This window comes from Notechis scutatus, chromosome 4 (genome assembly GCF_049901735.1).
Source record: "Notechis scutatus isolate UNSWTSFEM ecotype Mainland chromosome 4, rNotScu1.2, whole genome shotgun sequence".
In the NCBI taxonomy this organism is placed as follows: domain Eukaryota; kingdom Metazoa; phylum Chordata; class Lepidosauria; order Squamata; family Elapidae; genus Notechis; species Notechis scutatus.
In genome coordinates this window covers 99969237-99995788 of record NC_142012.1, presented here as the reverse complement: position 1 = coordinate 99995788, position 26552 = coordinate 99969237, and the positions used below count along the sequence as shown (strand labels likewise).

General features: G+C 34.2%; 1 protein-coding gene across 7 annotated transcripts in view; it reads right to left on the bottom strand.

Annotated features, from left to right (window-relative positions):
* IDE (insulin degrading enzyme) overlaps nt 1-26552 on the bottom strand; it is a 66102-nt gene that overhangs the window by 16778 nt on the left and 22772 nt on the right. For 6 of the 7 annotated variants that reach the window (XM_026670733.2, XM_026670734.2, XM_026670732.2 and 3 more), the window contains 11 exons: nt 24273-24395; nt 22909-23021; nt 22520-22682; nt 20333-20425; nt 18968-19059; nt 16977-17057; nt 15168-15271; nt 11593-11695; nt 10000-10122; nt 8145-8227; nt 2611-2755 (listed from right to left, as the gene is read on the bottom strand). In XM_026670733.2, the coding sequence (XP_026526518.1) occupies nt 2611-2755; nt 8145-8227; nt 10000-10122; nt 11593-11695; nt 15168-15271; nt 16977-17057; nt 18968-19059; nt 20333-20425; nt 22520-22682; nt 22909-23021; nt 24273-24395 (1223 nt within the window). Of the gene's footprint in view, nt 1-1992; nt 2138-2610; nt 2756-8144; nt 8228-9999; nt 10123-11592; nt 11696-15167; nt 15272-16976; nt 17058-18967; nt 19060-20332; nt 20426-22519; nt 22683-22908; nt 23022-24272; nt 24396-26552 lie in introns of all 7 variants that reach the window. The other variant, XM_087964220.1, reaches the window with a different exon arrangement.

Genomic DNA, 26552 nt, shown 5'->3' with positions numbered 1-26552 from the left:
ATGATTTCTTTCTTTCTTTCTTTCTTTCTTTCTTTCTTTCTTTCTTTCTTTCTTTCTTTCTTTCTCTGAACTTAAACAGTCATGTTAAACATAGTGGGATTTAGATTACAATGGAAAATATATTGTACCATGTTACAGAGCAAAGTTTAATGTAGTGGTATCCAAATGGTTTGTGAGGATAAAAACCAGTACTTTTTAAAAAATGATGTTGATATGGTCTAAGGGAAGAGTAAACAAACTTAGCTTTTTTCCCTTTAAATAAAGACTAAAGGTACTTTAAGATCTTATTATTACAGAAAAATATGGAAGAAAAACTTTCCACTCAATGTTTCCAACATTGGTTCACAAGGTTCTTATTAAGGTAAAGCAGAATATCAGAATATTTAATTCATGAATATGACAGATTACTAAACTACGGTACTTCATAAAGTGGTTAATTGCAAACCATATAAATGTTTTAACACTGTCATTTAAAGTTATGTTAATAATATATATTATCATTATTAATCTTTCTGAATAATGCAGTGTTTGCATACATAAGTGAAGAATGGATGTTTCCTTCTTCTAGTATGTTGGACATCCGCTGTTATATTGTAATACAGAAATAATTAAGCATAAATACTGAAGTACATCTTTTAGTAGAACACAATTTTGAATGTAGCATTTTAAAATGAATATTTATGATACAAGAAAAATGAAAATGTCATGGTAGATGAATTAAGAACCTATTTCATCTTTGTTGATCCCAGTTTGTGATCCAAAAATATAAAGATACAGTAACATTGCTGAAGCAAAGTAGTTTAGCATGCAGGTTGCCTTATTAGGTACAGTACTTCAAGTTTAAATTGAAACTAAGATGTTTAAATTGTATTTTAGTTGCAACAGAAGAGGCTTAAAGTCAAATTGTTAGTTTTTTGGTGCTGAGGTGTTTGTTTTTTTTCTTGCAGATATTTCATTGCCAGGCTAGGGAACACCACCAGAGGCAGGCAGGTTTGCTGGCTGTGTATATTGTATCTTGCCCTGCCTGTGGTGGATGTTTCCACCTTGATTGTTCTTTAATAAAGGTAATCTTGGAAGCTAAATATTCAGCCACATCAGCCTTCAATAGACACTAGTAGCCTAGAAGACATGCCATCTAGCAACCAACACACAAATAAGAAAAAAACAGCACCACATAAACAATCATGGAGGAAACAATATCCTATTCAAGAAACCATAAAAGAAAAAAAAATCACACACCCCAGCAAAAGTGCCTGGGCAAGCTACAAACAACCAGCATACTCCATTGTTCTTTGCACTGCTTCTTAGCCAGGTAATAAAATTTCTGCAAGAAAATAACTAAGCTCAAAGAGAACCCAATTTTTTACTCAATTTGTAACACTCCATATTATACAATATTTATACAATATACATTTCTTTTGAAACATCTTATCTTCAAATAACGTTAAACATTTCAAAGTGACAATTAAAATGTTAAACAAAATAGATATTTTATATTTGACCAAAAATTTCAGGAATTGATGATACAAGAAATTGTTATTTGTAAAAATAAATAAGCTCAATTTATAATACTCAAATTGACCCTAACAAGCAATTTTTCTACAGTCAATAATGCAGTTAGTGGTATTTAGTTCAGTGAATGGTTAACACAGTAGACTCTATCCTGCAAAAGCTCATGTCTCAATAAACATGTTAGACTAACACCACTATTTTTAGTGTAAAGTATCTAAAAGACTGATAAGTCTAAAAAAGTCAAAGTAATATTTTCCAGGATATTAAATAAAGATGCAAATTACAAATGTATTTCAAAGCACTATATGGTCACAAAAAAGCACTCCAAGCATCTTTTTCCAGACACTTCCAGACAAGAGAGATGCAAGAGGATACAGAACTGGTAACTGTTATGCAAAAAAAATATTGAAAAAGCAAGCATTTTCCAAGTGCATAACTCTCAAGCCATCTCACTTCTTTCTGCTCCTCCATCTTACTTACAAGTATTGCATTCATTGCTGATGCAATGAAATAGCTCAAACCTGAGAGGCGTGCTGCATATGTATACTCTTTTAAATCATCCTTCAACAACCTCATTAATAGGTATGTCATGTTGCAATGGAGTGGGTCAACATAAAGGTAGCGACTAACAAAAAGAAAAAAAGGATGCTTTGATACTTCGTGACATGATAATGGATGAAGAAACATGACTGAAGAGTATGTATATGCAGCCTCATAACCAATATTTCTGGGAATGAAATACTAATGTAAAGTAAGGAAATTGTTTCCTCAATAAGATTAATGATTTAATTTCTGGAAGAAAGAAGTAGAACCTGAACTCCAATTTGGGCTATATTTCATTTAATTTCATTAATTTAATGAATGATATAAAATGAAATGAAAAAAATCTAAATATGAATGGAAATCTTGAAGACTAAGAATAGTTCATGTAAAATCCAAATTATGAGAAATTAGAAATCAAGGTTGAAAAAGGAACTTTAAAATTAGATCCACAATTGGGAAAATCATTTTTAAAATGCTTCCAGCAAATCAAATTGTTTCTTGATTCCTGGAAGTAAATTTAAGACTCTTAAGAGTCTTCTTGATGTTGGTACTTACATACATCCCATAGATGGTATTTTGGAGACCATAGTTCAAGTCAGCTAGTTCTGCTGCATATGCATACTCGTTGAGGGAGTCTTTGAGTAGTTCAAGGTACAAATAGGCCATGTTACAATGTAAGGGATCCACATAAGCAAATGGGCTGGAAGAAAATGTTAAAAGTAAAATATCTGATATAAATAATACCCAATTCTATAGAACCTCAATACTGGATCTCAAGGTACAATGTTAAAAAAAAAAGTTGGCACCTCCTGTTATGAATACCATTAATACATGAATAGAAAAATACAAAAATGGAGTATCGGTAGCATTACTACTCTAGATGTGTAAAGGTGGAACTGGGCTTTCATCTATTCTGAACATATTTCAAATTAGACTCCCAGTTAATAATATGCTTTTATTACCACTGATCATGGTATTTTCTTGCTAGTTTTTGAAATGCACTGAGTTTGGTCATATCTAAAAGATGTTGTTTATTAAATACTTATTTGAAACTATGATGTTTTATTTTCTATACTATTTATTAGGTATATGAAACAGTTAAAATAGGTCATTTTAGAATTTTGGAAAACAGTATCACTAACAGATGGTTTTTTGTCATTCAATACTAAGGAAACAAATCATCACCTTGAACTTGACAACTGGCTGAATGTGGATGAAACAATCTGAGATTATAGACAGACAAGATGGAGGTGATGCTGGTCAAGTACTTAGACTAGAAAACTGAATCTGCTTCAGAAGCAAATGAACCTCCTTTGAAATATCCATGTTGGAAGAGATGCACTATGTGCTAATTATTCATCTGATCTCAAATCAAACTGTTGATCTGACTTCAAAGGTCCAATCCCTGAATGGCTTAAGAACTCTCCTATCTAAGATATGATTGGTGTTGTGCAGTTGCAATTCTTCATGATCCAATGGACTAATTTGCCAGGATGGCCTGCAAATGTTCTGAGTTCTTCTAAGTTCATGCTTGTGATAAACAGATTAAAAGTCTCGTTTTATATCTGTCTTATTACTTGCAAAGACTGATTTGCTGGGTGTGCGTGAAATAGCTTTAAATGCACAAATAGCAAACCGTGGAGAGCATTTTTAAGTTATGATTTATGTATTTATTAAATTTATATACCGCCCATGTCAGTGTTTGTATATTTTAATGTTATAATTACCAATATTTTGCAGATTTTACAAAACATATTAATCTGCTTTTCTAAATCTAGCTTTTAAAAGCTACTTTAGCAGCTCATTATTTAATTGGTTGCTCTACACTTTGATGCTTTTTGCAGAAAGGAAGTATAAATCCACATTTAACTTACATATCACCTCAGTAAAACCTCAGTGAATTGGATTCAAAGTCTAAGAAAAATACTTGTTGTGGGTTTTTATTGCTAAAATGCAACCATCTATTTTAAGCATACAAAATATGTTTTTGTTAATCTGTCATACTTAAAAAGTTACCAATATATTTTTGCAATATCCAGGGAGATAAAATAGTCTGTGCAGATACTATGATAAAGACAACTCAAAGACTCAAGTCATGTTTCAAGCAACAATAATACCAACAACTTGATGTGGAATAAGGCAGTTTATTATACAAGGAAGTCTAACTTCTACTTCTTATTTGCATAGGTAGCAGTTAAGAGAATACAAAGTTGTCATATTGAAATAGTTATAAAAATTTTACGGAATAATTTCTCTATCACAAATAAAAGAAACAAGATGCACAATTTAATACCTATTAATAATAACTGAGGGCTGGTAATATGCTTCAAATTTAAAATATAACATTTTAACATTTTTAAACATTTCAAACTGTTTATTTAATATGTTTTCATTTTTAAGAAAAATGGAAATGCCCTGAAAGTCATAGGAAAATTGCCTCACTCACAAATGTATAAAGGACAAAACTATTCTATGTTTAATAAAAGTTAATCATCTTGTACTTAATGGGACTCCCTTTCAGAAAGTTTGAATAGTGTTACAGCTGTGTTTCTCAAACTTATTGCTGTCATGCACCTAGTAAATGACAGAACATCCACTCAATTGAACACTCATTCTCAACTGTCAGCCCTCTAGGATAGCCCAGATTAAGAAACCAATGCCGTGTACCTGCATTGCCATGCTTTCAATCTGCTAGGTTGGCAGGCACTGGGGCAAGAACAGGAGCTTACCCCATCACATAGTATTTGCATCTCGAATTGCCAACCTTCCCATCGACAAGCCCAGGTCTTAACCACTAGGCCACATCTCATTATACTTAATTAGCAGCTTTAAATAGACAAAATGTACATTTAGTTAATGTGGAGCTTTACTGTGCCTAACTAAGTTACCTAGGCAGGTTACACATTAGTTGTTGTGGGCAATCTGAAATCCCAAAATAGCTCTTTGAAGTTTTGTATTAATTTGATTGATGAAATTTGGAAAACCAACATGTTCTTTTTCCTAACAGCAGATGAGATCTTGTTCAATGGTTCAGTATATGGAAATCAACAAGACATTGATGCTCAATATGGAAGGTCAAGAGAGAGGCAGGTTACAATCACAGAACCTATTGCAAACAGATAACCAATGGAAAGCAGACACACCTACCTTTAAAACTCTCATATCAATAAAAGCTGAAAAAAACTCAGTAGATTGAATGCACAGTAGCTTTGTGGGTTTTGCAACCATATGATGATTATTTGATGGTTTCCACTTTGTAATAATGTATAGGCAGTACTCAACTCACTACCACAATTGGAACCAGAATTTTATAGTAAATCAATGCAGTCATAAAGCAGGTCATCATGTTGAATGAACCCAATTTTACAACCATTTTTACCCTATTTGTTGCCAGCTGGATGAATCTTGGCCAGTCACTCTCTCTAAACCTAACCGCCCTCACAAAGTGGTTGTTGTGGGGAAAATAGGAAGAGGAAGGTGTATTGGATATGTTTGTCACCTTGAATTGTTTAAAGGCAGGATATAAACAAACAAACAAACAAACAAGCAAAGTGGTGAAGCAAGCCAGCTTCCCCAATTTTCCATCAGAAACTAGCTGGGAAGAATGCAAATTGTAACAATGTGACTGCAGGACGATGCAACTGATTGTAAATGTGAGCTGGTTCCCAAGTGCCTAAATTGCAATTCCATGAAGTGTGAAGAAAGGTTGTAAATCACTTTTTTTGAGGCTGTGATAACTTTTAAGCAATGATATTCTTTGTTCAAGTTCCAGTTAAAGCTGCAACTATCCCATCTTCTAATATATTTTTCATCCGGCCCATTCCTGCACTACATTTCACACTGAGATCCATGATTACAATCACAGCTGGAACCAGAATGATGATTGTAAGTTAAGGCATCCATGTGATCGGACTCAATTGTGTGACCATTTTTACAACAGTCAAAAGTCCAAATCACATAGTTGTCAAGCAAATCATGCAGTCTAAGTGCTAACCTATGTCAACTGGCAAAAAACACAGGAAACTGGCAAAAAAGTTGCAAGTCGGGTTGCATGACCATGGGACACTGCAAGCAATTATAAATGTGAATGGGTTGCCAAGTGGCCAAAATGATGTCATTTGACTATGAGGACACCACATTTCACAATGTCCAGAAGTGTTTTATGGGCCATAAAGCACCCTTTTGAAGGCTGCTGTAACTCTGTATGGCCATTAAATGACCAATAATTGGGCTACCTGTAGAAGTAGTGTTTTTTATTTGAAAAAAGGTATTGTAGACAAATTGATTATATTATATAAATAAACAAATAAATGAATTCACTTTTACATGAGCTGTTTATCAGTCCAATTCTATCTTATCTAGTTTATTCTCATTTAAACTACTGAGATTCTTATAATCTTCACATTTTTCTTCCTTTTGTAAAACCATAAATATTGGAAACAATAAAAAGACTACTCAGCAGAAACTAACTCTCAGTTTAAGGAATAGTTTCTATATCTGTTTTATGTCTCATTAGACAAACAATATTCTGTAATACAGAAATTACTATTTCAGGATGTTAAATCATCCAGATTTTTTTTCTATATTTCTTCAAAGGCAAAGATCTTAAAAATGGGCAATATCAACTTTTTGAAGCTTAATAATTTTTCTAATTTTTCCTGGGAGACAAGGTAAGCTTATATTAATAAATTCTGAACTTAGTATTAAATCACTACCGGTATATAAATGAGGCAATGTATTGGAAGATTGGTTTGCTACATCTATGTGTTGGGAACTATAAAACAATTCAAGTATACACAGTGGGGAGATAGAACAGAGTTATTTGTTCTAAAAAAGATTCACTGGAAGGAGGTAATTTCAAAAAAAAGTAGATAATGCCGATACACAGGAGGAACTGGACATTCAAAGAGACTTTCAAAGTACTGTAGTATTTTCTACCAGCAAACAAGCAATTTTCTTGCTTGTTTTGAAGTACTCCAAAATCTCCTATTCCCAAAATCAACACAAAAATAGATTTTCTTCTCTCTGAAAAATGATTGTCTATATTAATGATGCTCAAATCTGAAGCTCAACGTTGTTCATTTTTCCAATGTTATTTTACTGATTTTGTCAAGTTTTTTTTTTTAATATATGCATTTGTTGTATGCAAATTTTTCTATCGCAATATGTTTTTCCCACCTGGAATGCATTTTATGTAAACTTTTTCCTAATGTAAACAGTTTAGCAGTTTAGATCAAGAAAAAGTACAAATATTTAAGTATAATTGTCTTTCAGTTTACATATTGGTGTAGGCAATGAAAGTTAGAATTTCTGCACTATGCCTCCCCATTATAGAGTAATAAACCAAATGTAATTATTATAATTATAAATTATTAAAGCCAGTAGTTTCATATTATTACTCTTTACTGAATGCATGTGTATGTATGTAGGTATATGGAAGATGGAAGTATTACTCTTCTGGACAAAAACAGCTAACTTGATAATAAATTATTACACTATTAATTTGTAAATTAATGTTTTTACATTTGCATAATATGGTCAATCAACATGTCATTGTTCAGTAATTTAAGATCCCTTGAAAAAAATCTCTGAATCATCTCTGAGGATGAAAACATTCTAAACAATAAACCAAATGAAGGCAATAATCACATTGGCTACACATCTGTCCTATTGTTAAGAAATCTAACAAAAGATACATTTATTTCTATCTGCAAGCAAGTTCATATGCACATATCCAAGATGAATTTTTTATATGCAGAAAAGCTTTATCTGGGTATTACTTATTGTGACCTGTTTTGAAGGGAGTGGAGAGAAGAATATTCAGACCTCTGAATTCAAGTAAAAGGTTCAGAATGCAGACCTCTGCTTTCAAGTAAAAGCTCTTTGATCATGTTTTCATCTTCTGGCAAAAGGCTGCACATATCAAATTCTGATTTGAGGCAGAAGGTATCGATAGGCAAATTTTGGTTATACAAAGAAAGCAATTCTATGGGGGTTCCAAATTACACAAATTCTCCTTACTAAATATATATTTATATAACTTACCATATTTAATGTGAAGAAATATAAACATAGACATGTTTGCCTACCTGAAAAATTCAAAGTTGAGACAAGCTTTAGGAAGGAAAAATTTGTCATCCTGCTTGAACCATAATTTGCACATAGCAGTATCCTGCATTTAAGAAAAAGCACATTTTCCATTAAAAGCCTCTATTCTCATTATTTTAATCTGATTACTATTTATTAAATAGCCAGAGCTCACTCTAGATAACCTAATGTGAATAAGTCCAGTAAGGCTCAGTAAAACCCTTTTCTCATGTTGCCCAATTTTAGTGTATGATGTTACAGGTCAAAGCTTTAGATGAGAATATAGAGGAATTTATCAGTACCCACTTCTTTGTATTCTTCCTTTATACTGAATTATAGCAACATACTCTATTAGGTGAAGTCAGAATGCAGAAGCAAGTTATGTGGATTAACTGGTTCATTCAGGTAACACCCAGCATCAAGAACTGTACTGCTTACCAATTTCCTCAATTCAGGGATGGCTTGGGATATGTGTATCTTTGGGACCTAGTGATTTATGGCTTAAGGTCTTTCTCTTATGAATAATATCATCAAATTCAATGAAGTAGGGCATCACAGTGGCTATCTCTGGAAACATCATTTCTTCAGAGATAAAACAGCACTCATGCTTCTGAATTTTCAAAAAGGCAAGATGGCTTGGCTTAGGGGGGGGGGGGGTTAACAGGTTAACTTGTTCCTCCCTGCAGGAGAATGTATGTATGTGAATTATTGCCAGTGGCATCCAGGATATTTTGGATTGTATTTTTAAATGTGGTTTTTGATCCGATTGCTATATGGAGTATAACCACCACTGAGAAGCTATTAGGACCCGAGTGCCTTATATGTCCAACTACCAAATAAATATTCCCTCGATGTATAATTACATTTGTCCATATATTTGTATCTACATAGAAAAAAAGTCAGATCTTAAGATCTACAGGGATGGAATCTGATTGTTTTACCAACCATAATTTTGAGAAAGAAAATAGGTAGTGATGGAACAACGATAGGTGAATTTTAAATAAGGTTAGAGTTTATTTATTAGAGATTTGATTCACATTATATTGAGATAAATTGTTCTTTAAAAGGGGAATTTATACACTCCTGTCCATTTGAATTTCATATGTAGCACTATTTAAAATAGAATATTTATTAGCAGTAAAGGGTCAGCCAAATACCACCTAATATGAATGCCCATTAATAGCACATCATTTTAAACCTGACTGCTGTATAAAAAAATTAACGTGCCTCTTTTTCTTTCAAAAGGTTGTTCGATCAACTATTTTCTGTTCTTTTTCCCAACTAATTTCAGTAAGGATTCAAGTAGTATTATGGAAGGCTTACTTTTAAATAAAAGAAAACTTTCATTTTTTTAAGTTTTGAAAATGAAGGTTGTTATATATACCATAGATACAGTAAGACAGATGCACACACAGGCATAGAGACAGATTTTATATGTGCATGTATATACAGTATGTATATATGTAATCTTTAAGTCAGACTTGCTTCCTGGACAAATGTCTACAGATTTTTTGGGAACATTTTCAGAAATGGCTTGCCACTATCTTTTTGGGGCTGAGATACAGTAACAGGCCCAAAAGTCACTCAGATGGACTTCATGAATAAGACAGGATTAGAATTCAGGATTTCCTCCTCTATTTCAGTACCATTATCAGTAGACCAAACTGGTTGTCTGCATTGTGCAATTTGATCTGGATTGTACAATTTGATCTGGAACTAAATTTCAAAATTACATTAGAAATTCAAATTAAAAACTTTAATGAAAACGAATAGAGCTGATGATTCACTTCAGAACTAGCTGTACAGCACTAGTGTTAAATAACATTCACTATTATTAACTATGGAAGTCAAATATACCTTAATTAGATTTGGGTACTGTGGTGCATCCTTCTCCAAAGATACAATTTCAAAGTTAGTAGGAATAAATTCATTTTTCATCGGAAGCTTGAATTTCCCATTAAGGTCAGCATTTTGCCATTTCTGTGTAAAAGAAATGTAAAGAGGAGTATTTTTTTAAAAAAAGAAATTGCAATGAAACCCTGCTTATTATCATCTTTAAGATATTTGTGTTCCCCAAAATTGTAATCGAAATTATAACTGGTTAGTAACATATTGCAATATTTGATATATGATTGTTACTCTCCACAGTCCATTGTTTTGATATTCTTTGTAATCATAATGTAGAATATGACATGAATAAGCTGAGGATTGCTTCCATACTATGACCACTGTGTTGGATTACTAAACTGTTCCATACAAATATTACCGTGAAAATAGCTATCTTTTGTCAGCTTCAATTACACAAATTATTTTCAGTAGTTAAAAACATTAAAGATATAGAAATTTATATTTTATTTGTATCCCACCTTTATTACTTTTATAAATAACTCAAGTGGTGAACATAGCCAACAAAGTTTAATCCTCCTATTTTCCCTTACAAGAAGAGAAGAGAAGAGAAGAGAAGAGAAGAGAAGAGAAGAGAAGAGAAGAGAAGAGAAGAGAAGAGAAGAGAAGAGAAGAGAAGAGAAGAGAATTCTTTATTGGCCAAGTGTGATTGGAGACACATGGAATTTGTTTTGGTGCAAATGCTCTCAGTGTTCATAAAAGAAAAGATACATTCGTCAAGAATCATAAGGTACAACACTTAATAACAGTCATAGGGTACAATAAACAATCAAATCATACTAGGAAACAGTGAATAAAAATTGTAAGGATACAAGCAACAAAGTTACAGTCATACAGTCACAAGTGGGAGGGGATGGGTGATAAGGAGTGATGAGAAGATTAATAGTAATAGTAGTGCAGACTTTGTAAATAGTTGGACAGTGTTTAGGGAATTATTTGTTTAGCAGAATGATGGCGTTCGGGGAAAACACTGTATGAATAACTATGTGATGGCTTGGGTTGAGAAAAAGTTACTGGCCCAAAATCATCCAGTTGGCTTTCATAGCTAAGGTAGGACTTGAACTCATGGTCTTCTGCTTTCTGTCCTGGTACCTTAAACACGATCAAACTGGCTCCTATGCAATAAGCTAACTATTATGCATTACAAAACTGTGCATGGGTTTCCTCTTAGACCAGCAGGCAGACTTGCATGTAAAATATTTTCTTTTAATAACACAGACTTTTTGTACTTTCAGTTCTTTGCATTGGACTACATAAGATCAAAATAAGCAAGTAAGATTTTGATAGACCAGTTTAAGAAAATAAATATTTTAAATTTTTATATTTAAAATATCTAATTTTTAAAGGAACACTAATATGCAGAACAAGAAGTCCAACATAATGCAAATAAAACTAAAGTTGGTAGAGAAAAACTTCAAATTATGCATTGCACATATACAAGTGACAGCTAATATTTATATTCAAAATAGTTTCCTGTAAATATTTTTTAAACACATATTTGGATCTGTTACCACTAACAAGACACTATCAGTGCTCTTAACATACCTTAATGACTTCATCAGAAATCTTTTCTTGCTTGTACTGGGTTCCATACCACCGTTCTTTTTTATCAGTTTTTCCTTCAAATGTCTTAGAGACAATTGCAACCCTAAAAATAAAAATACACATAACTATATAATTTATGTAACTAACCTAATCAACATTTTCTATCTTTGAAACAAATAATTCTGCTTTATCACAATGAAATTTGTATTAGGACACTTTAATATTCCTGTTATAATGTACTGTTTGCTCACATTCATATTAAAAGAATTATGTTAATTCCTCTTGTTATATTAATACTCTGATATTTGAGTGAAAAAAAATAAATTATAATAGAACAGTCGCTCGTACATTGTTTGACCTAACAGCTTCTTTTTCCAGTTTCAGATAATATCATTGCTCTCACAAAAAAACCACTTGGTTGTTTTATACAACAGTATATTGGATCCTGGATTCACAAATAAGTAATTACAAGTTGCTCCAATATATGCCCAAATTACTTCTTGGGGGGTAATAACCCCCAGTCTAAGAACCACTGTTATAGAGTATTTAGTAGAGACTTATGGTTTTTTTTTGTCAACTTAAAGGAAAAACAATTCATAATTTCATGAATTATAAAAGCAGAATAAAATCTTTAAGCTGTAACTATAGCCTGAAATTCTATGTTTTATTTATATTCTTAGGTTAAAATCTGCTAAGAGGAACAATATTAGAATTAGTGTAAAGGAAAAAAGACTAAGACAAAAACAAAAACAAAACCTGCACCAAGGAAGGGACTGGACTACATGGCCTCTGAACCCTTTCTGCCCCTAAAAATATCTGGGCATTGGTTTAAATTAAACAACAATTTCTGAATTTGATCCTCAGCTGATATAAGCTTATGCAATGTTCAAGATTCAATTCAATTTCCAGCCATTTTAAATAAAATACTTTGGGGGAGAAATGCTTTAGGCCATCCATGGCAGAATCTCTCTCTGCCATATTCCAAACTGTTTTAGTAAGTAAGTATCTCATCAAGTAAAACGAGGAGTTAATAAGGAGATTCTATTTTTCTTTTCCAGTTAAAAAAAAGGCAATTATCAGTATTATCTTTGCAGCACATTACATGCAAGAGAAATTATTCATTATCAACATTGTTCTGCATTTCAGAGACAAATAGTTCTTGATTGGCAAAATGTAAGGCATTTTGACGGACAAAATATTTATCAATTTGAATATTAAATACAAATTAAATCTTATAATAATGGCCAGAACTAAACAAATAGTGGAACAATTGTTTAATTTATACTTGTTCTTCCCTGCCAAATAAAATATCAACATGCATCTTCTGTGCCATAAACAGTCCACATAGCCTTTTTGCATTTTATGTATGAATACAAAGCACAATAGAGTAACATGAGAAGCTTTATTTCCCTTTGAGATTAGTTTCCATGGTAACAGCTCCATTACTGACATTGATAGAATGCTGCTTATCTAAATGTTTCTAGTGTACCCCCCCACACACACAAAAATCAAGATTTTTAGCAATAAAAGAGAGAGTAAATTATTTACACAACAGTGGGAAGTCTATCTTTACAATATAGATGGCTATTCTATAAAGACTGTGAACATTAAGATAACACAATTATCATCATACCCTATATAAATTTACTCATTGCCAATGAAAAAAAAAATGTTGCCACTGGGCAATTGCTGGTTTGTTTGGTTTTTTTGCCTTCATTCAGTTAATTATAGAAACTGTAGGACAAATTTAGAGCAACATGTTCTATTAGTAATGCTAATGCAACTGAGGCTAAGCAAACAACAAATCGGTTGATAGGAGTATTTTTTTTTCTTGTATTACGAACGGGAAAAACCTCCAGACCCTCAATATTACCAGAGCAAGAACAGACCATTTTTTTCCTGTTTTCTATTCCCTCACAAATCATTTGTTGGAGGCAGCAAAATGAGCAGACTTCACAAATACCAGTAGAAGTAAAGATCAATAGGCATTCTCTCTTCACACTTTTTTTTTTTCTTTTCAATACCCGTTTCTTTCAAGAAGCAGGCTGTAGGAAGGAACAAATACCTCTTACCAGGGACAAAAAAGTAGAGGTTTTTTTTTATATTGGGAGATTTTAAATAGCAACATTGGTGTATTTAAGAGTTAAGGTACCAGTTTGACCTTTTAAAGCTTTCTACACACACACAAACACACCAGAAACATTTGGAATGTGTCCTTTGTCATGCTACACAGAATTTGGAGGAGACTCAAGCTGGAGGAAGTGGTGCCCTTCAGCTCTAGAGCAATCATGTGAAAAGGGAACTCATGGTTCTCCTTTGTCAAAGAGATATGATGACTCAGTTCAGATGATCCTCAAAAGAAATCTGGTGTAATGCTCAAAGGGTGACTTTGGGGCTCTCTTCCAACCCAATCTGCCTCAAGGTTTGCTCGTGAGGAAAAAATAGAAGAAGGGAGCACTATGTACACCACCCTCAGCTGAAGTAACACCGGGTACAAATTGAATGAATAAATGAATGCATGATGAATGAGCTATAATTTCCCTTTTTCCTGCTGAGTTCTATTTTTTATTTTTTATTTTTGCTACTTAAAAGCAAAGCTTTTCAATTTTCAAACCAAGAAATGAAACTCCCCAACCAAATTGGAAATCGACTTCAAATTATATTCCCTGGTTCTGACTTGGAAGGTAAACACTAATCATAACAAAAACAAGAAAAGTAGATTCATAAAAGAGGGAGGCAGGTGCTGCTTATTTTGAGTCTTCTCAGGGTTTATTCAGCCACACCTCCTAATCATACCTAACAGTGAAAGCATTATGAATGAATGCAAATTAGTATTATATAGAAAGTGGGAGGGGTGCCTTTGAGTCAGTTTTGACTCCTGCTGACTACCTAGACAAATCTGTGCAGTTTTCTTGGCAGTGTTTTTGATTATGGTTTGCTTTTCTTTTTCTCTATGGCTGACAGAAAGTGAGCCAATTGGCTTACATGCCTCAGCCAAGACTAGATTTCAGATTGCCCTCACTTCTAGTCCAGTGTCACACCTATTAGGTTGAATTCCCTTTCCATAAGTGAACAAACAGTGATGAATTTATTTAGAAAGGCAATGTAATGCTTTGGATTCTGTTCTCAAAAGGTGCTTCAGAGCCTGCAGGAATAGAAATGCAGCACCTGTAGGAAATTCATTAAAGCAGTTATATCTGCTTCCAGGAGCTCTTGCCAGCTGACAGGCACTGCATTTCTGATCACTTATGTTTTAGAAGCATCTTTCTGAAACCAGATTCAAAGCATCATACAGCCTGATTGAATGACAATCCCTTCCTTAAAATAATCACATTTGAAAAGCATGTAATTCTCATTACAGTATAAAAATTACTACCAAATTTTGCTCCCAAATTATTATTCCATGCAATGTCTTCACAAAGACATCTAAAGACATTTTAAAATGAGGCAAATGAGGAATTAGTTTAGAATGCTAATCCTTGTTATTTGGGGAAGAAATATAATCTTTATCTTTCAATAAGCATCACGATGTACCATTTATAAATCACAGTAATACATATGGCAATACATCTTACCGGACATTTTCGGGTTTCAGTTTGTCCAATACCATTTCTATTAAATCTGGCCTAAATTCTTCAAGTAAATATTCAGCAGCAAGAACTTCTTCAATAGGATAGTACTAAAATAAAATGTTACACTTTTAGTTTAGACTGAAAAAGGTTTTAAAAATGCCCAATAACAGTGAAACAAGGAATTGGCGCTACTTAGAAGATCTATTAACAGATCAGAAGAAAAAACATCTATTCTAATATAGGCTTGACATTGAATAAAAACAAGTAAATGCTGACCCCTAGAGGATATCTCTGCAATTGTATGGTAACTCTTAAGAGTAGCAAGCTCAAGTCTCTCTATTGATAACAACCATGAATTTACTCAAGGACAAAATGGATGCTGTAAGTCCTAGGGAGGATTAACTGGTGTGTGTGTGTTTTGCCTCTTACAACTGCCCAAATTAGGAAACATCAGTTTGAAATTGTGGGAAGGATGTTCAAAAATTTAAAGGTTAAAATGAATTCTTTAACATGGGCTTAGAAGATTGCAAATAAGATGCTGGGAGAATGTTACCCTACATCAGGGGTGGGATTCAAATTTTTTAACAACCGGTTCTGTGGGCATGGCTTAGTCGGTGGGCATGGCTTGGTGGTCATGTGACTGGGTGGGCGTGGCTTGGTGGTCATGTAACTGGCTGGGTGTGGCCAACTCAACATCACTCACATCGAGGCACGCATCTCCTCGCCTGGCCTCTTGTGACCATGGGGATGCTGCAACAGTTATAAGTATGAAAAACGGTCATGTCACTTTTTTTAGTGTCATTGTAACTTTGAATGGTCACTCCACACAAGCAAAGTACCACCAAAGGAGGGGGAAAAAAAACCCAGAGAAGCTGAGACAGGAAGTCTAGTCCTGCCAAGAATGTGATAAGGGTTAATGGAGAGGCAGTTTCTGTAAGCAAGACCAGAATGTTTCCTTCCTGCCTTCCTTACAGCATTAGGCCAGTAACAACCAGTTCTCCGAACTGCTTAGAATGTTAACAACCGGATTTAGCGAATAGGTGCGAACTGGTATCCCACCCCTGCCCTACGTGCACTTTAGATGTTCAGGCATCAGACTCACATTGAAAGTACTAAAATAAGGTAAAACTCAATACGTCATGCAAACAATAATGAAAAAATGTAACCTTTTAACATCAAACTGTTTAAGCAATAAATATTTTAGTTCACAGTAACATTATGCTAATTATTTATTAAGCAGGTAAACATGTAAAATCAAATCACTTCTGATTGGAAAAGGAATGTCGTAAATTTGTTCAGCAACAAGCAGGACAGTTCTCTCAATCCTATTTCATGGTCCTCCACATGAGGACGTTGGTCACCGTACCATCAACAACTACCACTCTTTATAGTAGCAACCCTGATTTAGTCCTGCATTTAGCTGAACAAAGAGAGGGTTGAAGCCATGTGAAGAACCAGAAATTGCCACTGGCTCTTCCTCTCTCTCACCTCTACTTCAAAACATACACTCAGAGAACCCAAATACAACACTCCACACAGTCCATTGACCCTGCTTTTATTATTGGAGCCCTGAATCCTGCAGAGAGATGGATAAGCATTCAAAGTAACACACAGCCCTGTTGTTTCTCCTGCTGCCAATCTTAGCAACCTTTGTCTACTTGAGGTACAAAAGCAAAGCTTTGCTTACAAGTCCCATTGTTACCAATAACTTTTCTCAAAAGTCTCAGAAATATTAAGAAGCAATACAATATTAAATACAACATTCTAAGCTATATACCAACATAAATAGCTCTACTACAAGTTGCAACTTACATGAAGCATCCCTGCAAGTTTTGATGTATAACCTCGGGGTCTTTCTTTATCTTTAAATCGAAATGCTACAGCATTTAGATCCTAGCAAAAGAAAGAAAATAAGATAAAATACTCTTGCAGATGCAGATTTCATATTTTAAATCACAGAAAATTCTTCTTAAACATAGATTTAGTTTGATTTTTATTGTTCATCATTAATCACATGAATGGAATTGGAAGACTGCTTACGTTATTATAAATGTTCCAGAGTGGATAAAAATATGATTCTTTGCATTATATAGATACAAAGAAAACATCTCACCAATAATAATGATAAATGAATACAAGGTTTGAAGTACAAGTTATTTTAAAGCTGAAATGAATACATGGAGCCAATTCTCTGAATCACCTAAAAATGTACTATTTTTCAGAATTAAAATAGGATCATTAGCAATTTGATAAACTATATGTATATTTATATCAATACATTTTTCTTGAAAAATGTTATTTCATTATTATTTTTGTCTTCTGCAATTCTGGGCACTTCTGAGAACTATGGCCATTGCTTAAAATTATTGGATTTTAAATCCAAACAGCTGGAAGGCATTTAGGTTGGAGAAGGCTGTATTAGTTTAATTAATACAGAACAGTTACCTACATAAAATACTACTTGGGAAAATGTTTCAAAATAGTTATTTCTATATATGAGAGGTTCATTCATTCAGACTATGTTTATAGGAATATCCAAACTAATGTATGGGTAACCACCATTGAATTCAGTAGTTTGCTATATATTTGCATAGGTTATACTTACTAAGCTCAGTTTTTCACAAAGAAATTCTTTTTCTGGATATATGAGTATTTTTAGTATGAGATAATAGTAATAGTTATTCAGTAAAAAAATTTTTTGCCCTGGCTGTGATCTCTACCAGATCTGTGACAATCCTTATTGACAAAAATAGTATTCTTGGACAACATATAGTTTGATGTTAACTATTGCTTTGTCTTAACTGCTGCCACAATAAATGTAGTTATCAGACAGTGGCTTCAAAATTTGAGGCTAAAAGTAAAAAGAGGGTATATATTTGTTCTACCAGGGAAATGTAATACAAGGGGAAACTATAATGCCTTATTGAAGATCCTTATACAGTAACAGTTGCAATAGTAAAAGACATGTTAGACTGATCAATTTCCCTGGAATGATCAGCCAAAAGTGCTGAGACAGAAAAGTTGGCATTGATCACAATGATGTGGATGGGAAGCTTTCAGGGCTGTTGTTGGCCCTGAAAAGGTCCTTCCTCAAGCTAAAGGAAGGTATTTGCGGATTCCCATGCCTGGGTTGCTTTCAGGGCTCAAGAGAGGGAACTGAGTTTGGAATGACACTCCATGCCATTCAACTTTTGTATTACCATTTTTTTTATCTGAACATTGTCTGAATTTGTAAGGAATCTAGAGGCACTCCAGATGTTCTTAAATTTTTGTTCTATTGCTTTTCTTCTCAGTGAAATGTAATTGTTAATAAAGATTAGCTGTAGCAACACTGTGTGAAAAAAACCCTGATCTTTAACCAGTATGTCACCAATGCTCTCCATGCTCCAGTTCAATTTTTGACATTGCAGACTCAAGCCTGATACTATCTTGGGGATACCTCACGGTGCCACAAAAATCTTTAAAAACTTAGTGTGTATTGTCTCTAAATGTCTTTTTCTTCATATATAGGCCCTCTGAGCTTTATAGAATATTTGGGCTAATGTTTTAGCTTCAAACAGCTTTAGTACTGGATGTGACATATCAATTCACCTCTTTGGGAATAAAAAAAAACCTTTTAAAAAAAATCTTTTGTAGCCCTTGTAGATTTTGATGCTACTTGCTTAATATTCTATTCATGATAGGTTTTCTAAGATTCACTAACATGAAATACCAAACCAGAATATTTAAGGTACCTGCTCAAATGATAGACTTTTATTATTCTCCTTAAGCCAATAGAAAATAATTTGGTAAAGATATCTTACCTTACATTCTTGAAAAACCCATTCTTGAGGTCCTTCTGTGCGTAATTTTTGAATATATTGAAACATATGCAAAATAATATCTTCCACATGTACTGTACAAGAAAAAAATGCAGGATTTTTAGTTTTGTTAGGTCAAAGCAAAAGTGGCACCAAAGTTCTAGGATTACAACTCCCGTATTACTATACAGGCAATCCACAACTTACAACCACAACTAGAACCAGAATTTCCATTGTAAAATAATGCAGTTGGAAAATGCAATATTGCATGATTGCATCACTTAGTGATGGCAATCTTGGCAGTTGTCATAACCTCAGATGCAAGTGGAGAGAGAGTCTGGCAAGTGGAAAGAGTCCAGGTACGGAAAACAGGCGCGCAGCAGTGGGATTGGGGAGGCAATGGGAGGCCTGGTGCAGTTTATGTGCCCACTGTAGTATAGCACAAGCTCAGGAAGGCCAGGGAAAGAAGGTGTTGGGTGTATGCATGCATGCATAGCTTCAGGTAGTTTTCAAACCAATTTGATTATCAGGAGCTGTTTTTCTTTCTAACTGCCAACAGTGTTTAAAACAGGGGTGTCCAATCTTGGCAACTTTAAGACTTGTGGACTTCAACTCCCAAAACTGAATGGCTGGCTAGGTCATTCTGGGAGTTGAAGTCCAAAGGTCTTAAGGTTGCCAGATTTGGATACTACTGATTTAGAACATGAGGAATTATCACATTTGTAAGATCAGGAAAAAGCACATAGAACTGTTAGCAGCATTTTGAAAAATAAGAAAATCCTTCTTGCTATAGTACAGATAGTCCACAACTTACAACCACAACTGAGCCCCAAATTTTAATTGTTAAGGAAGACAGCTGTAAGGTGAATTTTGCCCCATTTTATGACCTATATGCCACAGTTGTTAATAATTGAATCATTGCAATTGTTAAGTGAATCAAAGTCATTAAGTGAATCTGGTTTCCTCCATTGATTTTGCTTGTCGGAAGCCATCTGGAAAGGTAACAAATGGTGATCACATGAACTTGGGACAGAGCAACTGTCATAAATACATGCCAGTTGCCAAGCACCCAAATTCTGATTATGTAACCATGGGGATGATACAATGGTTGTGAATGTGAAAACCAGTCATGTCACAGATTTCATTGCTGTCAATTAACTTTAAACAGTCACTAAATGAATGGTTATAAGTCAAGGAGTACCTGTCTCTATGAAACTGCATGTGATTAAAGCCAATTAAATGTTTACATTTTACTACACTACAGGATATTTTTCAGAGCGGGATATACAGAAGGTCTTATAAGAGAAATGACATTTAAATGATATTTAAGCTCTAACATAGCAAAATGATTTGAAGGGATCCACTTACACAGTCCTTCTTCAGTAAGATCCACATTAATAATAAAAAACATGAAGCCTCGAGCACCTTCTTTTTGTCCACCAACCAGCGTGCTTACCCAGCCTATGATAAAAGCATATCATATATATACAACATTGTTTGAATTTTTAAAAAAGTTATATTATTTTTAAGCAAACACTGACAATATATACATTTCTGGTTAATAGCCTTCACATATTACAACGGAATATCATAAATGGAACTGATAAAATGTGACCATTAGGAGTAATGAATTTCCAGAAATTTTGTACCAATAACACTTCTACAATGACACCAGCAATTTTGAATATGAAACTTATGTTTTGAAGTCAAGACAAGGCAAATCCAAACATGAACATTAAGACACTTAGTTTTTAAAATATATTATGTACAGTATTCCTTTGGCATATGTAGAGTTAAAATGTCCATCACATTTAGACAAATATGCTTTAAAATGTTTTTAACTATTTCACAAATAAAACTTGTTTAAGAAAAACAAGGCAAAAAGTGAAAACAGAAGAAATCAGCTTGTTTGTAGTGTAATTTAGGAAGCTCTATATTGTGTGTTTAGTCTTCTAATATATCAAAAGAAAATTGGAGGGAATCAAAGCGTAGAAATTTTGCTGCATGAAATTTTGACAAGCTTTTCTTTTTAATTTGAAGCAGAAGCATCAACCACTCATCCTTCAGAAATTGGATGGGGTCAGTTGTTGGGGGCAATATGCTGACATTTGTAAACTGCTCCAAGAGTGCTGTAAAACACTATGGAGCAATATATAAGTCTAATTGTAATTAGTTTAACAGACTTCTATCGTGTTCATGGGTTTTAGAGAATCAGCATTTGCCTGACCTGGGACAAGCTTGTCACCTTTTCACATCTTCGTTTATTTTTTTGAACCACTGCATTTCCAAAAACAAAACCCAATTGCTTTCACAATACTTTGTGGATTACTTTAAATTAAAATATTGCAAAATAATTTATTATCATTTTTCCTACCTTTTGCCATTTTAAAAAATACACAAAAAGTTTTCATTAGATATAGACACACTTAGCTATGTTATACATGTATGGTTGCGTGATATGCAATAATAATCACTGCATAGATGCATAAATTTTTCATTTGATATAGATGAAATGATATATAGAATTATGTCTTATAACACAGTAAAGGATGACTTCAAAGAACATAAGTCTCCAAGAATAAATTCTTAACAGTGAGTGAAAACAGCTTGTTTACCAATACCTTTTTTTTAACAACCATTCCCATATTTGTCCTACACCTGCATAAAAGTTTTAGAGGGAATCTTGTCCAGCTGAGAAAATTTAAACCAAAAGTCTATCCTTCTGACTATACTTTAACACAAAATTGTTGGCTTTCCTCTCGGTTACCTAGGACAATGCAGTCCTGATGTACGTGTGTGTGTGTGTGTGTGTGCGTGCATGCGCACGTTCACAGGAAGAAATAACAGTTACTAGGAACATTCTTTAAAAATAAATAACTGAAAATCCATGTTGCGAATGGTCTGGAGGCCCACTAGAAGACAGAAACAAGCCCGTTTCCAGACTTCCAGTACTTCTGGGAGGGCCGTTTTTTGCTCTCCCAAGAGTCCGGAGGCCTCCCCCGGGCTTCTGAGAGGGCAAAAACAGCCTCCCCTGGGCTCTGGAGGTCCACCAGAAGCCGGAAACAGGTCAGTTTCCAGACTTCTGGTACTTCCAGGAGGGCCATTTTTCACCTTGTCAAGGGTCCGGAGGCCTCTGGAAGGGCGAAAACGGCCTCCCCCAGGCTCTGGAGGCTCTCCGGAAGCTAGAAACAGGCCCGTTTCCAGTCTTCTAGAAGGCCCGTTTTTCTTCTCCCAGAGCCTCCGCGCGAGCCCTGCACTTACTTGCATCGTGTGGAGACTCCTGGGAGGGGCGGGGTGGGCAGGGCCAGACGGTCGGTTGAAATACTGGTTCAGCGAACCAGATGTAACTTTAACATCCGGTTCGCCCGAACCTGTCTGAACCGGTAGAATCCCACCCCTGCCACTAGACATCTGTTAACACTTCTCAAATCATAGACCCTACCCTAGGGCAAGAGCGATAAATTGTGTTTAGATCATGAAGGCAATCTGCAGAAGCATTTCCACAACAAGAAGTTTAATGCAAGTAGCACATCAGCTAACGTTGAATTACCTTACCTTTAGCTTTCAGTTCTGATAAAAGACTTCCTGGACCTTCGTGCCCAATAAGATGACCAAGATAGTGGCCAGGGTTTGATTTGTAGTACTTCTGAAGATCTGGTATTGGAAATGTGACATAAAGATTTCTAAAATCTTTAATAGGTACCACCTTGTAAAGTTGCTGTAAAATTAAAAAAGAAAAAAAAAGAAAGCAGGAAAGCCTTATTTAAAACTTTTTATCCTTGTAAGATAAAGGTTAAAACCATCAACTTTAGGAATACTTCCTATAATTTCAGGAAACAGATGGTTGAACTTGCACATAACAATCTCCACTTTTCAGAAAATATCCAGTACTATCTTGTTACATCTACTGTTTAACAAAAGTGTAATTTTGAATGTTAACCCACTCGGAGATGTTCTTCCTGGAAGGGATGCTCAGGGAATTCCGGTATTGGAACATTTTTATTCTTTACTTCAGAAAATAACTTCATTACCAGTTTGGTTAGCTCATCTAAAGTTTCTGCAAAAAAGAATGAAATCACTAATGATTAACAGCAGCATCATTTATTCCAGGCCCTTTAAGTGTGTTGGATTTTAATTTCCAGAATTCTACCTATTGGGAATTCTGATAATGTAGCTCTTATACATTAGAAGATATCTTATTGGAAAAATATACAAAATAAGATCATTTATAGACTTCTTAACCTCTCTTTTAACCACACATTTAAAAACTTAAGAGTACATATTTCTTATTGCAGAAATTCTGTATCCAGAATTCAGTCAGTGTATTTTACACTACATAATATAAATAAAATCAGATCTCAAGAAAGGAGGGATGTTAAGGGAAACCGCCCCCAATTTAAAACGCTCATGTAACACGAAGACCACCTATTAAGAGTACATATACAAATTCTTAGTATGATACAGAGACAGAACGAACAAAATATTGTATGACAAAATGGAGGCCAAACTTGCAAACACACTGCAGAGCATGGTGATCATAACCATGTATAGTTTCAGTTTTAAAGGGGTCTGAATGTCTACAAATATTGCAAACAAATGAGAAACCAATAGTAATAGTTGTTATTATTATTATCCTTTTTTTTACTTTGCAGATATTTTATCTTTGTTAAATTTGATTTGCCTATCTTTTTTCCTTTTATTAATTTATATCAATAATATAGCAATACAATGGAAATTTAAATGAGTTTAAATTATTTTAGATTAAAACTATTATCACATTAACAATACTTTGATGTGAGTGTAGTGGTTCTTGATTAATATATAAAATATATTTTAATATATTCAAATGAAAAACCGAATACGCTTATAATATTGATATTCTAAATTTTACTTAATAATGACAGAATTGTTTCTTTCCTTTCCCTATTTTTGATACTTTAAGCTACCTAAATAATACAATGATAATAATCTCATATAAAGATTGCTATATTGAAACAATAAAATGAATCATGGTTTATAATCATACGGTAAAATGATTTTTTTAAAAAACTGTGATATCACATGAATTTAGAGAAAGAGCAGTGATGCTAATAGCCACAGAAGGCAGAAAAGAATAAATCTGCAAAATAATACCAAGTGCTTTGTATCTGTGTTCTAATATTTTTATGTGCTATAACCAGGAATGTGATTTTTACTCCTGAACATGAAGCTTGCTTTTGTTTAATTTCCTAAATGATTTATTATTATATAAAATATTAATAACATTTAAATACTTCAAAATAATTCTCTCAATGCTTGCCATTCTTACCCCGTCCTAAAACACAAACAGCCATTAAATTTGATGAATAGTAAGTGGAGTGAAACTTCAAAAGCTCTTGCCTTACATCTATTCCTTCTTGGTTTGGTCTAGTTTCCAAAGTGTACTTGTTCCCTATAAAGCAAGAGTAAAATAAAGAATGTGTTAGAGAAAAAAAGATATAGCAGGGAAAGAAGCATGTATTCTCATAAACTGCACAATCATATGGGAAGTTGATGAGTATATTTTTCAACTCATCAGATCATCCCATGAGCTTGGGGAAAACTCCTGGGTATCTTGTGGTCAATAGGCATGGAGCTCCTAATGCATGTTTCCCAAAAGATCGTGGCAGTTCTGTTAGATGCATGAAATGTATGTGATATGAATTGAGAAAAATAATTTGCAACTCGAAATGTAGAACTGAATTTTTCACCAACTAAAAATAATAGAGGTCTTGCAGTGATCTCTACATTACCCGTAGAGGTCATTAATTAGCATCCTCTAACCGAGATGGAACAAAAAATATTATGCACTTATCAATCAGTCTTCCTGATTAAAAAAAACCCCATGGTTTATTAAAGCAAAAAAGAAGAAATTGGCTAATGATTTCTTTTTACGCAGGCAAACCCTAGTTTGTTAAGCATATTTCTCAGGGTATATGAACTGTGAACCTATCGTTCAGCTATGCTTTGTGATCCTAATGTATTGAGAAAATTTGTTATCTATAATTTGATAATTTCAGTACTTATTTATTGGATTTTGATGCTGCCTGACTCTAAAAGCACTCTGAATGGTTTAGGCCAGGGATCCCCAACCTTTTTGACGCCACGGCCCGGTACCGGCATCAGCTGGGCGCCGCGGCCCGGTACCGGCATCAACTGGGCGCTTCCGGTGAGCTTTTTCGGGTAGAAATGGCTTTCTACCCGGAAAAGCTCACCGGAAGCACTGGCGCCGCCATCTTTTTTTGATGAAAAAGTGCTTCCGGTGAGCTTTCTACCCGGAAAAGCTCACCGGAAGCACTTTTTTACCAAAAAAAGATGGCGGCGCCCAGCAACCAGCGGCCCGGTAAGAGTTGTTCCGCGGACCAGCATCGGTCCGCGGACCGGCGGTTGGGGACCCCTGGTTTAGGCTATTAAAAAAAAACACTTAAAGAAATAGGACCATCTGGACAAAGCCACATAACTTTAAAAAAATGGATAGGGCTCCCCAAATTCCTAGATATGGGGATATCTTAAGAAAACTTTGTTATTATGAATCAGTCTTTTCTTAAGCCAACTAAGTGAAATTCCTTCCCAATCCTATGCACTATAGTCTCTTGGTCAAGGAATAGTGAAGGTTAAAATGAAGGGTTCTTCTGCATTGCTGTCATAACCTGCTTGTCTCCTATGTTGCAACCCACTGAAAATAGAGTCTGCTTTAGAATCAGTATTTATCTGGATCCATTCTTCAGCTTTGTTCCCAATGTATGGTGAGAAGGGAAAAAAAAACCTGAAAACACTACAGTTTCTATTTTTATTTCTGTCTGCTAGACCAGAAGGGTAAACTGGAACAACTGTTGCCGATGTCATGTAGTTTGTCAGGAAAAAGTCCACTATTGCTAGAAAAATCTTCACTTAAAAAATCTTAACATTGTGCAGTAGTTTTTAATTAATGAATGTAAAATGAAAAAAGAAAAGAAAAACTCTTTGCTTTTTCATGATCCTCCATGGGAAGGTCCCTTCTGATTGGGGCAGGTAGCCCAACACAACCTAGGATGAAATGGAAGGCAATGACTGGAGAAGGACAGTTGGGGAATAAACTGTGGTGGGCTGTCCTTGCAGCTCACTCACTTATTTTTGAGCAATGATTACTTTAACATTCTTCTGTATTAATGCAGGGAGAACTATTTCTAGAATTTAGATTAAAAACATATATTGTCTAAATGTGAAACTCTGTAATATTTCTACAATTTTCTGGTAGTGAAAAGAAGAAACCAAGGCTATAATGTCTATTTCCAACATATTGTCTTAAACATTACTATGGTACTATACAAAATAAAGCTGTCACTCCTAGATGATATACTATAATAATGGTAAAGTTAAAACAAGAAACAATAAAGCAAATAATATGAAGACAATTTCTAAAATAATGAGAACACAGAAATATAAAACAATTATCTTTGTTTATGAACGGTTGTAATTATATTCAAGTATGAATAAACGTAACTAACTCATCAAGCCTACACACTTTGATTACAGACTATTATTATAATAACAATATAATGACCTGCAATACAGGTATCTAGCATTGCTT